The following is a 13,839-nucleotide window of genomic DNA, read 5'->3' on the forward strand; positions in this document are numbered from 1 at the left end:
CCCCCACCTTCAACCCCAACAAAAGCAGAACCCCAAGCCCATGCTCTCTCCATCTCTCTATCTGCAACTTCATTGGGCAACCCCAGGTGTGCCTTGTACTTTCCGGGACCTGGGAGTAATAAACTTTTTTTTTTTCAAAGCTTCTCAGCAAACTGCTGAGGGTTTCTTGCAATCAGAAGTATGCTGTACACCCAGAAATTGACACAACATTGTAAGCTGACTATACTTCAATAAATGTATATACAAAAAAATACAAGAATGAATACTTAAAAAAAAAAAGAATTACAAGTGTCACTCCAGCCCACTGGTTATCAGTAGGAACAAAACAATCACACAGCAAGTAATGCTGAACCTGGAATTCTAATCCTTAGTATCTGTCTCCAGAGCCCATCCCCTTAACAACTGAAGCACCTTCAACTAAGCCCTTCAGCATTTTCCCTTGGGCTACTGAACTCTCTTTTGTTCTGACCTCTTTAAGTAAAATAATTTTGGGGAGATCACATGCTTGCACAAAAGAGCTACTTATTTCTATTGTTTCAGTGTAATTATAAATATGGCCCCTTATCTTTCAAAGGGGTGCATTTCTTTACACCAATGATGATCCATCTGAAAAGGAAATCAAGAACACAATCCTATTTACAATAACATAAAAAAATAAGATAATTAGAAATAAATTTAACCAAGGAGGTGAAAAATATGTACACTAAAAACTATAAAACATTGATGAAAGAAATTAAAGCAAGCACAATTTAATGGAAATATATCTCATGTGCATGGATAGGAAGAATTAATATTGTCAAAATATCGATGCTACCCAAAGTGATATACAGATGCAACACAATCCCTATCAAAATTCCAAAGGCATTTTCACACATACACACACAAATTTTAAAATATGTGTGGAACCATGAAACACTCTGAATAGTCAAAGCAATTTGGAGAAAGAACAAAGCTGGAAAATCGCACTTCCTGATTTCAAACTATATTACAAAACTACAGTAATAAAAACAGTATGGTATTAGCAAAAAAAAAAAAAAAAAGACACATGGACCACTGGAGCAGAATAGAGATCCATAAATAAACCCAAGCACAGACAGCCAAGTAATCTTTGACAAAGTTGTCAAAACACACAATGGGGAAAGGATAGTCTCTTGAATAACTGGTGTTGGAAAAACTGGATATTCACATGCAAAAAGAATGAAACTGGACTCCTAGCTAATACTAGCCATGGAAATTAATTTGAAATGAATTAAAGATTTGAAATATAGGACATGAAACTATAAAACTCCCAGAGGAAAACAGGGGAAATGTTTCTTGACATTGGTCTTGGCAAATTTTTTTTTTGGTTACGTCATCAAATCACAAACAAAAAGCAAAAATAGACAAGTGGGACTATATCAGACTCAAAAATTTCTGCACATCAAAATAAACAATCAACAAATTGAAAAGGCCAACTATGTAATGGAGGAGATACTTGCAAACCATATATTTGATAAGATTTACCAGCCAAAGCATGTAGGGAGTTCATACAACTCAAAACAAAACAAAACAAAACAAAAACATATAATCCTATTTAAAAATGAGCAAAGGACCGCAATAGAATTTTTCCAAAGAAGCTACACAAAGTGGCCAACAAGTATATGAAAAAGTGCTCACCATCACTAATCATTAGGGAAATGCAAATCAAAACCACAATGAAATTACCTCACACCTGGTAGAACGGCTGTTATCAAAAAGACAGGAAGTAACAAATGCTGGTGAAGATATGCAGAAATTAGAACGCTTTTACACTGTTGGTGGGAATATAAAATGACGCAGCTGCTATGGAAAAGAGTACAGAAGTTCTCCAGAAAATTAAAAATAGAGCTACCACATGATCCAGTAACTCTTCTTCTCACTATATACACAAAGGAATGAAATTAATGCCTCAAAAAGATATCTGCACTCCCATGCTCACTGCAGCATTATTCATAAGTGAAAAGATGTGGTAACAACCTGAGTGTTGGTCAGCAGATGAACGGATAAAGGAATTGTGGCATATAGTATACACACAATGAATATTATTCATCCTTTAAAAATAAAAAGGATACCTTGCCATTTGTAACAACATGGATGAAACTGAAGGACATTATGCTCAGTGAAATAAGCCAGACCACAGAAAGAAAGCAAAACTGCATGACATCTCTTATATGTGAAATCTTCAAAAGTCAAATACATAGAAATAGGTTACAGAGGCAGGGAATTTGGGGAAATGGGTAGATGTTAGTCAGAGGATACAAAATTGTAGTTATATAGAATGAATAAATCAAGAGATCTAATGTACAGCCTGTGGGTTATAATTAATAACACTGAATTGAATCCTAGAAATTTGCTAAGAGATTAGATTCTGGGTGCTCTCACCACACACAAAAAAGGTAACTATGTGAGGAGATGATATGTTAATTAGCTTGTTAATTAGCTTAGTAATCACATCAAATCATCATGCTGTATACCTTAAATATATACAATGTTTATTTGAAAAATAAAATTAAATGAAGAAAATAAGGAAAATTTCTGGTGTTCCTGCCTCACTCCTTGATGACTTCAACATCTGATACTCTAAATTTCTCCACCACTATTTAATTATTACTTTTGGAAATACAATTATCCACAGAAACGGCTTATGTAACTAACAACTTAGATTCTCAGTTCCTGAACTGTTGAGCTTCAGCAATCTATTCCTTTACCCCCTCTCAGTCCCCGACTTATGTGCTCATATCCTAGATGCTGCCATTATAAATAACTGAACAACTGGTGAAATCTCAGTTTTAAACATCTCATTATCAGCTTCCATTCCTTCACCTAATTTAATTTAGTTTTCCAACTCCAACAGTTCTCTGACACCAGTGGGATCTCTTATCCTTTGAAATTATTCTTTATTGTCTACTACCTAACTTAAACCTTTCCTTCTCACTTTAACAAGAATACGTTTTATGGTCCAGCACTCTAAACACCTTCTTGTAAACATCTTTAATTCTTTTGTTCCCTTTTGCTCTACCAGGCAAAACCCCAGCCCTAAGCAAAACCAGCCTTTTGTTTATTCATGACTGTGCTTGATTTGCTGAATATTATGGGAGAGTATCACCTAACCATACTGATCTGACTAATTTTAAACTTGTGAACAAAGTATCCAGATGGGCATTCAATACTGGCAGTGTTGGGGCTTACCATAACATTTCCCAGTACTTTGCTTTCCCAAATGCTAGCATATTTCATGTCTTTCTGCAATTCTCAAAAACAACCCAGTTCCTACTACTCTCCGTTGGAATCTCTTCAAGTCTTCCTGCCATCAAATCCACCAGCCCACCTGCGTCTGAATCCCCATGCCCTGACTTCTTTTATGTTGCAGGGGAAGAAATGGCTTGATTCTGTTGACTAGGGGGGAGATAAGCACAGACTAAAAGTTGAGAATTGTGTTTTATTTGGCAAACTTTCTGAGGACTCCAGCCTGGAAGGCAGCCTCAGCTAGCTCTGAGGGACTGCTCTTGAAGAGGTAAGGGAGGAGCCAAGATATGTAGGCGTTTTGCAACAAAAACCAGGTAGTCAGAACATCCAAAGATTGCTTAATTAAAGAAAACCAGACAACTCTAATAAACTTAGTGCTTTTCTTTGTATGGGAAGATGCAAGAGTCTGGGCTCATTGAAATCATTCCTTTGATATGGACCTAGCTATCTAAGGCCAGTACCCTGTTCTTTCACATCCTGAGTCCCCTCAGGGCTCACCATGGGGGGCAGTGGTGGGGGCTGATGGCTTGATGACAGTAGCATCCTTTGTTTGTTGATCTGACAGACAACATTTTTCAGTCAGAGTTCCTAGACAAAATCATCTCCTTCACAGATGTTCATCCTCTTTCAAACACTTTATTCTAGCAATTAATTACTTTCTCTCTTGAATCATTAATTTTCCGTTATATACTGGATCATTTCTGTCAGCAGACAAACATATTTAATGTCACTAGTCTTTACAAATACTAGAAGAAATTCTCCCTCGACTCGTGTCCTTTTCAAGGTACACACCACTTTTTGTCTACCTCCTAAAAAAAATACTATACTGAAGAAATATCTATCATCACAGCCTTCACTTACTTTCTTGCAATGTTATCAAGAAATGACTGTAATTGTCATTGCCCCAACACTTCACAGAACTGCCCTTCTCAAAGCTTTCAATAATTTATATCTTGTAAAATCTAATAATCAGTTACCTGTTCCATGAATGACCTCTCATCTCTATTTGAGAGAGAGTGATCACTCCTATATTCTGGAAATATTCTTTTCTAGGATTCTGACAAACTTACCTGCTTTCTTCCCAGTGATGGCCACTTCTCATTTTCCTTTGCTACTTCCTCTCTCAGACCTCTAAATGTTGGAGTGCACCCCCATCTCAGGGCTCTGCTCATAGTTCTCTTTTCTATACTCTCTCACTAGGCCATTTTATCCAGTCTTGTGGTTTCAAATATCATCTACATTTTGTTATGACATTTCTGTCTTAAGATAAGACCTCTCTATGAACCTCAGTAATTATGGATTCCACTGCCTATTAAACATCTCCACTTGGATAGACACCACAAAGTTATCACGGCCAAAACAGAGTTATTGATTTTGCACACCTCCACCCAACCAAATCCACATGCCCTCCACTTCCACAGAACCTTCCACAAATAAATCAACAGCATAATAATTCCACCTATTTTCACAGTCCATCCTCAATTCTTCTTTTTCCTTCACACATTACAGCTGGTTTATCAGTGTGTCTAAAGAGCTCTACTTACTATATGTTCCACATCTGACCACCTACTCCTGGTGTTAGAGTGAAGACTCCTCTGGTCTCTATTATCAGTGACACAAAAGATCAGATGGAATATTTCGGCCACTACACGTATTGAACTGCTTCTTATGACTGTGAGTTGAGAATGACAAGAGATCACAAAATTGTCCCAATTTTACAAGAGGCTTAGGCTACTCTATGGTTTACTCAAAAATCACTCTTCTAGATGACAGTATTGTAACTCACTTTGACTTCTCTCTGGAAAGCAGCACGTGCCATGCCTTCGCTAAGGTGATCAAAGTTCTGCAGGCCATACTGATTTGTAATAGTTTGGCTTAGTCATCTCCTATGTCCCATATTAGATCTGAAAGATGAGAATTTCAGGTTTGCTGATTTTAAAATATCTTTTCTTTTCCAGCGTGGTGAGATTCTGGGTCACTCAGTGGAGGACCAGAACGACTTATTCACGAACTCACTTCTTCCCAAATCTCAACAAGAGGAAGCCAGCAGGGAAGATTATTCCACAGGAGTGTGAACCACACCAGTTATTAGGAGTGTAATCCATCTACGTGAGGCATTTTCAAGTTAGATCTTAGCTCCTCCTTGGGTTCAGGAGATGTGCTGACATTTCTCACTTGCCTGGGAATCACGTTGGACGTTTCCTGAGATGCAGAGTTTCCTGAAAAGCCTTCGCAGAGCACCCTTGACCTCCTGGTTCCTCAGGCTGTAGATCAATGGGTTTAGCATAGGAGTAACTATCGTGTAAAAGATGGCAACCTGGCGATCCTGGTCCAAGTCATAGCTGGACGATGGCCGGAGGTACATGCGGGTCAGAGCCATACAGGAGCAGCACAACCAGGATGTGGGAGCTACAAGTGGACAGGGCTTTGCCCAGGGCAGCAACTGAGCGCATGTGGGCTATGGCAACACCGATGCGGGCGTAGGAACCTAAAATGAAGAAGAAGGGGCTGACCACCACAGCCACACCTTCGGTAAATATTAGCATTTCATTGACCACCGGTCGGGTGCAGGAGAGCTTCAGCAAAGGGGTGATGTCACAGAAGAAATGGGTGATTTGATTGCCGCAGAAAGTTAAACGGGTGACCAACACACTATAAAGGAGGCTGTTGAGGCTGACGACCACCCACAAGATCAACGTGTTGCGCAGACAGAGGCGACAGCTGATGGTGGCCGAGTATCTTAAGGGGTCGCAGATAGCAACATAGCAGTCATAGGCCATGGCAGCCAACAGGTGGCCTTCCATGCTGCCCACAGCCATAAAAAAGAAGAGCTGAATCATGCAGCAGTTAAAGGAGATGGTTTTATTCACAGACAGTGAGTGCACCAGCATCTGGGGAACAGTGATGGTTGTCAGAAATATGTCAATAAAGGAAAGTTGGCTGAGCAGGAAATACATGGGGGTCTGAAGCTTGGGGTCGGAGAGGGCAACAATTACTAATAGGGCATGGCCCATAACGGCCACGAGGTACATGGTAAGGACAATCTCCAAAATAACAGGTTGCTTCTCTGGCCAGCTGGACAGGCCCAGTAAGACAAATTCAGTTACTTCTGTCCTGTTTCTAGTGGCCATAAGACACGATCCACATCACCTGCAAAGAGCAAGTGTTAGGATCAAATAATGCTGACATTTACCCGGGGATCTCTTTTAGGAAACTCCTCTTGCATGGATGTCCCTAGCTTTCCAAAATGATTTTTTCTTTAATTTCTCTCCCTTGCCATTGTTTTGGGATCCATCCACTCACCCACCCACTCTTTAGTATATTCTAAGTTCATTTATTGACCATTGAAAATCTCTCAATTTTATTGATACTCAATAGGATGAAATCACACACGGTCCCGGCTTTCGTGAAATTCACTGTATAACAAGGAGGGCATCACTAAACACGTAATTTCTTTGGTGCTTGCTGCGTGCTAGAGAGCAAACTAAATATCAAACATTTGAGCCTCACAACAATTCCACATGGTAGAATCTACTTTCAATTTCATAGTACAGATGAGAAAATTAAAGCAAAGAGAATACTCTACTGAAGGTCTTAGAGGATCTGAGCAACAAACCTGGACTTAACCTTGATAGTTTTATTGGACTTAAGCACCACACTTCACTAGTGATCAGAGTTGGAAAGAGAAGAGAAAGATGTCAAGACTCCAGCCAGATGTCTGAGTCTCCACTTTTGATGGAGCACTAAAGTGAAGATCTGGTCCTAGCTTTGGATGTCCAGAAACTCAACTTTGTTCTTTTGGTCAGGGAGCTCTCTTGTTCCATTACGTCAACTGAACCTACCTGGGATGAGAGTAACAATGATGAATATAATCGTTGATTTTATTAATGATTTATTTTCAAGGAATAATACAATCTGCCAGTGGATGAGATTCTCGTGACTTTTCAGCTTAGATTTTCCCTACCGGTAGATTTACATGGTACGAAGAGGTGACTTTTTGAGGTTGCTATAGCAATAAGGATCTATTTCTTCATGAATGGGAGAGAAATAATTTTAAAATAGTAGAGTGTAAGAGAACATATAATAAAAAGAAAAGTTCTCTTACCCTAAGTTTACACACCTCCATGTTTAGTTTTACCTCTTCTGATGGTTTAAACCTCTATGCCTCTAAAAAATGTGCTACTTGCTTATACACCTAAGAAACAGTTTTATCAACTTAAGATATCTTTCAGCTCTCTATTTTGAAAAATGAAGTTTTACTTTTTTACATTATCCTCACTCCTCTTCCTCCTTTCTCCAATTTTGCAAAGATTTCAGCTCTTCAATTAGCTGGTTTTATCATTTTAAATGGTATGCTTAAGTCTACATTCCATCCACTTATCTTCCTCACTCTTGCATCCTCCCAAACTTTGGAAAGCTGTACCTTGATCTGTATATTGTCAAGATTGAAAACATACAAAAGATGAGTTGTAGCCACAGGTAAGTCTTCCAAGTAAATGCTGAAAATTGGTGGAAAATATTTACATCAGCATAACTACATAAATATTTTTCCCTGCAGAGCCAAATGACGTGCTATGGTTGCATTTATTCTTGAATGAGTCCAGTGTTCCACCCCACCAGAAGCGAATATTCCTAACATTCAGATAAAGAATCAAAGCCATTCTAAGGACATTGCTCTTGGTGCTTTCTTTACTCTAAAGATCACTATATTAGTATCAAGGTATTTAGATTTCAGACTTCGGAATATTTTCTGGAATGAAAAGGAATATTTCATATTTATAGAGTGACAGTTCATCAAAAAGAAATGACAATCCTAAACATATGTGCCTATGACAAAGTCTAAACTGAGGTAACTGAAGAGGAAAATAGACAAATCTACAATTATACTGGCAATGTCAGTACTTTTCTCTGTTAATCATAGAAGGTAGATTAAAAAAATTGGTGAAATACAGAAGATGTAAATTGGGGCTAAATAACATTTGTGTATCATCCTACCCCAAAATAACATTTTCTTCTCAAGTTGAAATGGAGCATTCAACAAGATGGATCATTTGTTGGATTAGTAAATGTCTCAATATATTTAAAATGTCTAAAATCGTGAAATAGTGCAGAGTAACTTCTCTTAACAAATGAAATTAAATTGTTAACTTCATTAATTCACAGAAAAATTTTAAAAACACAGTTTGAACAACACATGGTTTAAAAACTCAGAAAATATGAATTTAAAAATTCATATTTCATTTGAATAAAAATTAAAACAACTAATTCAAATTTTTATTAAAGTGGTGCTTAAAGAGAAAATTATAGCTTAAAATATTTATATTAGAAAAGAAAAGCATGAGCTATCAGTTACTATTACGCACCAACTAGAAAGACTGAAATTAAAAATTTAAAAACCGAAAATACTAATTTTGATGAGACTGTGGAGTTACAGGGCATCTAATGCATTTTACTGGTGGGAAAGTAAAATTGTACATTTAAAAAAAAAATAAAGATCACATATTGAGCAGGAGCTCAAAAGATAAAACTTGCGTATTTCAGTGTGTCTTCTTTTGTCTTTATTTCTTCCTGTATCCTTCTCTGTGTCAGTGGATGTAGCTCCAACTATAAGCTCTTGTGACCCCATTATGCATTCAAGGCAGTGGCCACCCACGGATACTTACATGGAGGTATAGGTGAAGGTGAACGAGGAGACAAGATGGAAGGAAGACAGATTGAATAAGTCTCTTCACGGGGACAAATTGAGAGAAAATGGTCTCCAAGAAGGAGAGGGTGTCAAAGTACAGATTTATCCATTATGAGGATAAGAATATAATCACATGGAGTCTGTTTTCTTCCAAGCAAAGCAAAACTGTATTTTGAGATCAATTATATGCAAAAACAGTAATAAGCAGTGGTATTGCTCTTGTTGGCTCACTTCTTCTATACTCATCGCTCCAGCTTTGTCATTTTCCAGTATCTTAACATTTTTCTCATCAGAGTCTGAGCTCTGTGGATCCTGTTCAGGCAACTTTGAGAAATCGAGGATACTGATGTTGGGAGAAGACAGAGAGAGGAATAGTTCATTTAGGAGAGAGGTGAAAATATACACATGTGTAGATTTGGACACCTCAGAATAGGAAACTAAACTGAAATATGGGAGAAGAACAAAACAAAAGGAAGGACCCCTGGAATGAGACAGAAAAACATCTCAGGTTTCCTAGTTCCCCACCTGGTACCTTAGGGACGTACAGAGTCATGAAGAAGGGAGAAAGCTTGAGTGTCAAACCCTAATCATGCTGATTCTTGTCTTTCTTCTTTGATGAAAGCACCAAGGGACAGATGAGTCTTCACTGTTTTATCAATATCTAAATGTTAGGAATACACTCTCTATAATGCCTTCTTTTTTGTTTGTGGTGTGTGTGTGTGTGTGTGTGTGTGTACACATGTATGTGTTTTGTTTTTTTAATGGAGGTACTGGGATTGAACCCAGGACCTTTGAATGCTAGGCATGTGCTCTACCACTAAGCTATACCACCCCCCCCCCAATATAATGCCTTTTGAGCTAAATTGTATTTCTAGTCTGTTCCCCTGTGTTGATGAATCTCAAAGGTTAATCTGAGATTTATAAATCTGAACCTCTTTATCTCTGTCTCAAGAATGTATCTTCAAAATTCTCACAAAAGTTGGGTCCTCTGTCACAGATTTCTTGCACCTGGGAACTGTGAACTGTCCCTACCCTCTCTGGTTCCATGACTTTATTCTCCATCTAAACCTTCACATTTTTCACTCAAAAACATATCTTTCTGTGTCATAATTGACAATTCCTCCATCCCACTGCTTCCCTTGACTGCAATATTTGTACCTCATTCTATTCTTTGGGTTTTTGGTACCAATATCACACTATTTTCTACAAGAGGATTACAATTTCTTATTTTCTGTTCCCTTTCTGTTTACTGTTATGGTGCAATGTAATCTTAATCTCACCTTTTCTCTGTATCTAACATCACACACTCAAGTTAGAAAGTCTGGGTAGAGCTGTATTCCTTCTTTTCCACATTCTCACAAAATTAGGGGTTCCCTTCTTTGTCATTTTCTATAACAAAGCTTTCTTATAGAACAGCTCGCCCCAGTGAGGCAGCCTCACTTACATGTACTCACTCTGGGACCCTACCAACCCCAAGAGGCTCCAATTTTGTCCTGATGAAATATTAATTAGAATGGGATGAGCCCTTGTACCTTCCTTTATCAACTCAGATTGTCGCTCAGGAGTCTGCTTCTTCTCCTTCCTGATGTCATATATCTCATGGAGGCAAAAGCCATAAAGATTCTGAAAAGAGCTGTGTCTGCAGGGAAGGTCTACCCTTTGGGGGCCACCGTAGCCTCCATAATGACAATAGTTAGGCAAGAAAAAACCTTAAGGGAATCTTGATTCCCATTTCATCATGTCAAGAAGCCATTTTTCATAACTTATCCTTTCTGCAATTATTCAGGTTTTGTTATTAATCCAAACATCTTAACTCAGCTGAATTAACTGTAAGGCATGAGGCTTTATGATACTGCAGTGGGACAACTCTGATGGCCATTGTGTTTCCATTCTGCTCACCAATTACTTTCTCATTTCCAGCCCTCACTCAACTGCATCATTTTGCTGGATTTCATCTAGCTGTTTTGCCTCATCTATTTTAAAACTATCAATCATCCTCAGAATACGTGATTTAAACAAGTCTTTGAGTAAAAAATAGACAGCAGGAGGTAGATCACCACATTGAAAAAACTGAAATTTGTCCATCTCCTCCAGGTTATCCATTTTGGTTCCATACAGTTTTTCATAACATTCTCGTATGATATTCTGTATTTCTATGTTATTTGTTGTAATTTCTCAATTTTCCTTTCTTATTTTGCTTATTTGTGCTCTCTCTTTTTTCTTCTTTGTGAGTTTGACCTGAGGTTTGTCGATTTTATTTACTTTTTGAAAAAAACAGCTTTCGGTTTGATTGATTTTTTCTATGGTTTTTTTAATCTCTATTTTATTTGTTTCCTCCCTGATCTTTATTATTTCCTTCCTTCTGCTGACTTTTGGGTGTTTTTGCTCTTCTTTTTCTAGTTCTTTTATCTGGTGGGTTAGATTGTTTATTTGAGATTGTTCTTCTTTTTTGAGGAAGGCCTGTATCACTATAAACTTCCCTCTTAGCACTGCCTTTGCTACATCCCATAAAATTTGTGTGGTTGTGTTTTCATTATCATTTGTCTGATGTTTTTTAATTTCAACTTTGATTTCATAATTGGCCCATTGGTTTTTTAATAGCATATTGTTTAATCTCCATGCTTTCCTTTTTTTCTCCTTTGTTTCTCTGTAGTTGATTTCTAGTTTCACGGCATTGTGGTCAGTAAAGATGCTTGAGATAATTTCTATCTTCTAAAAATTGTTGAGGCTTCTTTTGTGCCCAAGTACATGATAAATCTAGAAAATATTCCATGTGCACTTGAAAAGAATGTATATCCTATTTTGGGGGGGTGTAATGCTCTGAAAATATCCACCAACTTTAATTTTTCTATTGTAGTATTTAATTCCCTGTTGCCTTATTTATCTTCTGTCTGGAATATCTGTCTAGTGATGTTAATGCAAGTTAAAATCTCTGACAATGATTGTATTCCCATCAATATCCCCCTTTATCTCTGTTAGTAAGTGTTTTATATACTTAGGTGCTACTATATTGGGTGCATATATATTAACTAGTGTAATATCCTCATCTTGTATTACTCCTTTAATCATCATAAAATGTCCTTTTTTATGACCTTTGTTTTAAAGTCTATTTTGTCTGAAATCAGTACTGCTACACCTGCTTTTTTGGCTTTTCCATTTGCATGGAATATCCTCTTCCATCCTTTCACTCTCAATCTGTATGTGTCCTTCTCCCTAAAGTGGATCTCTTGTATGCAGCATATTGAAGGTTCTTGCTTTATTATCCAGTCTGCCACTCTATGTCTTTTGATAGGAGCATTTAGTCCATTAACATTTACAGTAATTAATGATAGATGTGTGTTTATTGCCATTTTGAACTTATTTTTGCAGTTGATTTGGTATTTTCTCTTTGTTCCTTTCCTCTTCCTTTTGTGGTTTGGTAATTTTCCTTTGTATTCTCTTGGATTTTATTTAGTTTTTGTGACTCCCTTGTAAGTTTTTGGCTTGTGGTTACCCTTTTTTGTAAGTCTATTAGCCCATTACTATAACTGTTTTTATTAAACAGAGAGTAATATAATCTCAAACCCATCCTACTGAGAACAAAAAATTTTAAAAAGAAAGAAAAAAAAACTCTATATTTTCTTGCTTCCCTCTCCCACTGTTAATGATTTAGATGTCTTCTGTTATAATTTTGTGTTTATTCTATTTGTAATTCATGGTAGTTTTCCCCTTTCCAGTTATGAATTTCTCATTTTTGTAGCATCCTACTTCTTTTCTATTTAGAGTAGAACTTTCAATATTTCTTTTAGCATGGGTTTAGTGTTGCTAAACTCCTTTAGTTTTTGCTTGTCTTTGAAAATATTTATCTCTCCTTCTATCCTTAAGGATAGCCTTGCTGGATAAAGTATCCTAGGCTGCATCTTTTTTTCACTCAGGACTTTGAATATATCTTGCCACTCCCTTCTGGCCTGTAGTGTTTGTGTAGAGAAATCAGCTGAGAGCCTTATGGGGGTTCCCTTGTAATTCACTCTTTGTTTTTCTCTTGCTGCCTTTAGGATCATTTCTTATCCTTGACTCTGGCCATCTTGATTATGATATGTCTTGGTGTGGGTCTGTTTGGGTTCTTCCTGTTTGGGACCCTCTGACTTCCTGTACTTGGATATCTGAGTTCTTCTTTAAGTTTGGGAGGTTTTCAGTCATGATTTCTTCAAATACTTTTTCAATTCCCTTTCTTCTTTCTTCCCCTTCTGGAACCCCTATTATGCATAGATTGGCACGCTTTATATTATCCCATAGGTCCCTTATGTTTTTTTCATTAGTTTTTATTTGTTTTTCTCTCAGCTGTTCTGATTGTGTGCATTCTGTTGTCCTGTCTTCTAGGTCATTTATTCATTACTCTGCATTATCTAGTCTGCTTTGTACAGCCTTTAGATCAGCTCTCATCTCAGCCAATGAGAGTACCAATTCTACTTGGCTCTTCTTTATAGCTTCAATTTCATTTTTGACATATTTTATATCTCTAAACACTATCTCTTTTAGTTCCTTCAGTACATTGATCACTCCTTTTTTGAAATCTTCATCTAGTAGGCCATCAATGTCTATTTCATTGATCATTCTTTCAGGGGATTTCTCTTGCTCTTTTAATTGGCAGTAGTTCCTCTGCTTCTTCATCTTGCTCATATATCTCTGGCACTGTGGCTTATGGAGTATCAGTTACCTATTGTGGTCCTTAAGGAGTTTATTTATTTATCTCTCTAACACCTTTGCAGGAATAAAACAGGTTTTTGACATCTTTGTCTTTTGAAGAGGGCAATGTTCTGTCGGAGTTCTGCAGGTGCTCTGGTTGGCTGAGTGGATCCATGGATGTGAGTTTTGGTGTGTTTCTGGGAGAGGGTGAGCTACAAGCATCC

General features: G+C 37.4%; 1 protein-coding gene across 1 annotated transcript in view; it reads right to left on the minus strand.

The window, feature by feature from the left end:
• LOC105092648 (olfactory receptor 1J4) overlaps nt 1-6,563 on the minus strand; it is a 47,240-nt gene extending 40,677 nt beyond the window's left edge. Inside the window, exon 1 of the mRNA XM_010984370.3 lies at nt 5,903-6,563. Within this exon, the coding sequence (XP_010982672.3) occupies nt 5,903-6,395 (493 nt within the window). The 5' untranslated portion in view covers nt 6,396-6,563. The remainder of the gene's footprint in view (nt 1-5,902) is intronic.
• Between the last annotated feature and the right edge of the window lie 7,276 nt (nt 6,564-13,839).

Source organism: Camelus dromedarius, chromosome 10 (genome assembly GCF_036321535.1).
Source record: "Camelus dromedarius isolate mCamDro1 chromosome 10, mCamDro1.pat, whole genome shotgun sequence".
Classification (NCBI taxonomy): domain Eukaryota; kingdom Metazoa; phylum Chordata; class Mammalia; order Artiodactyla; family Camelidae; genus Camelus; species Camelus dromedarius.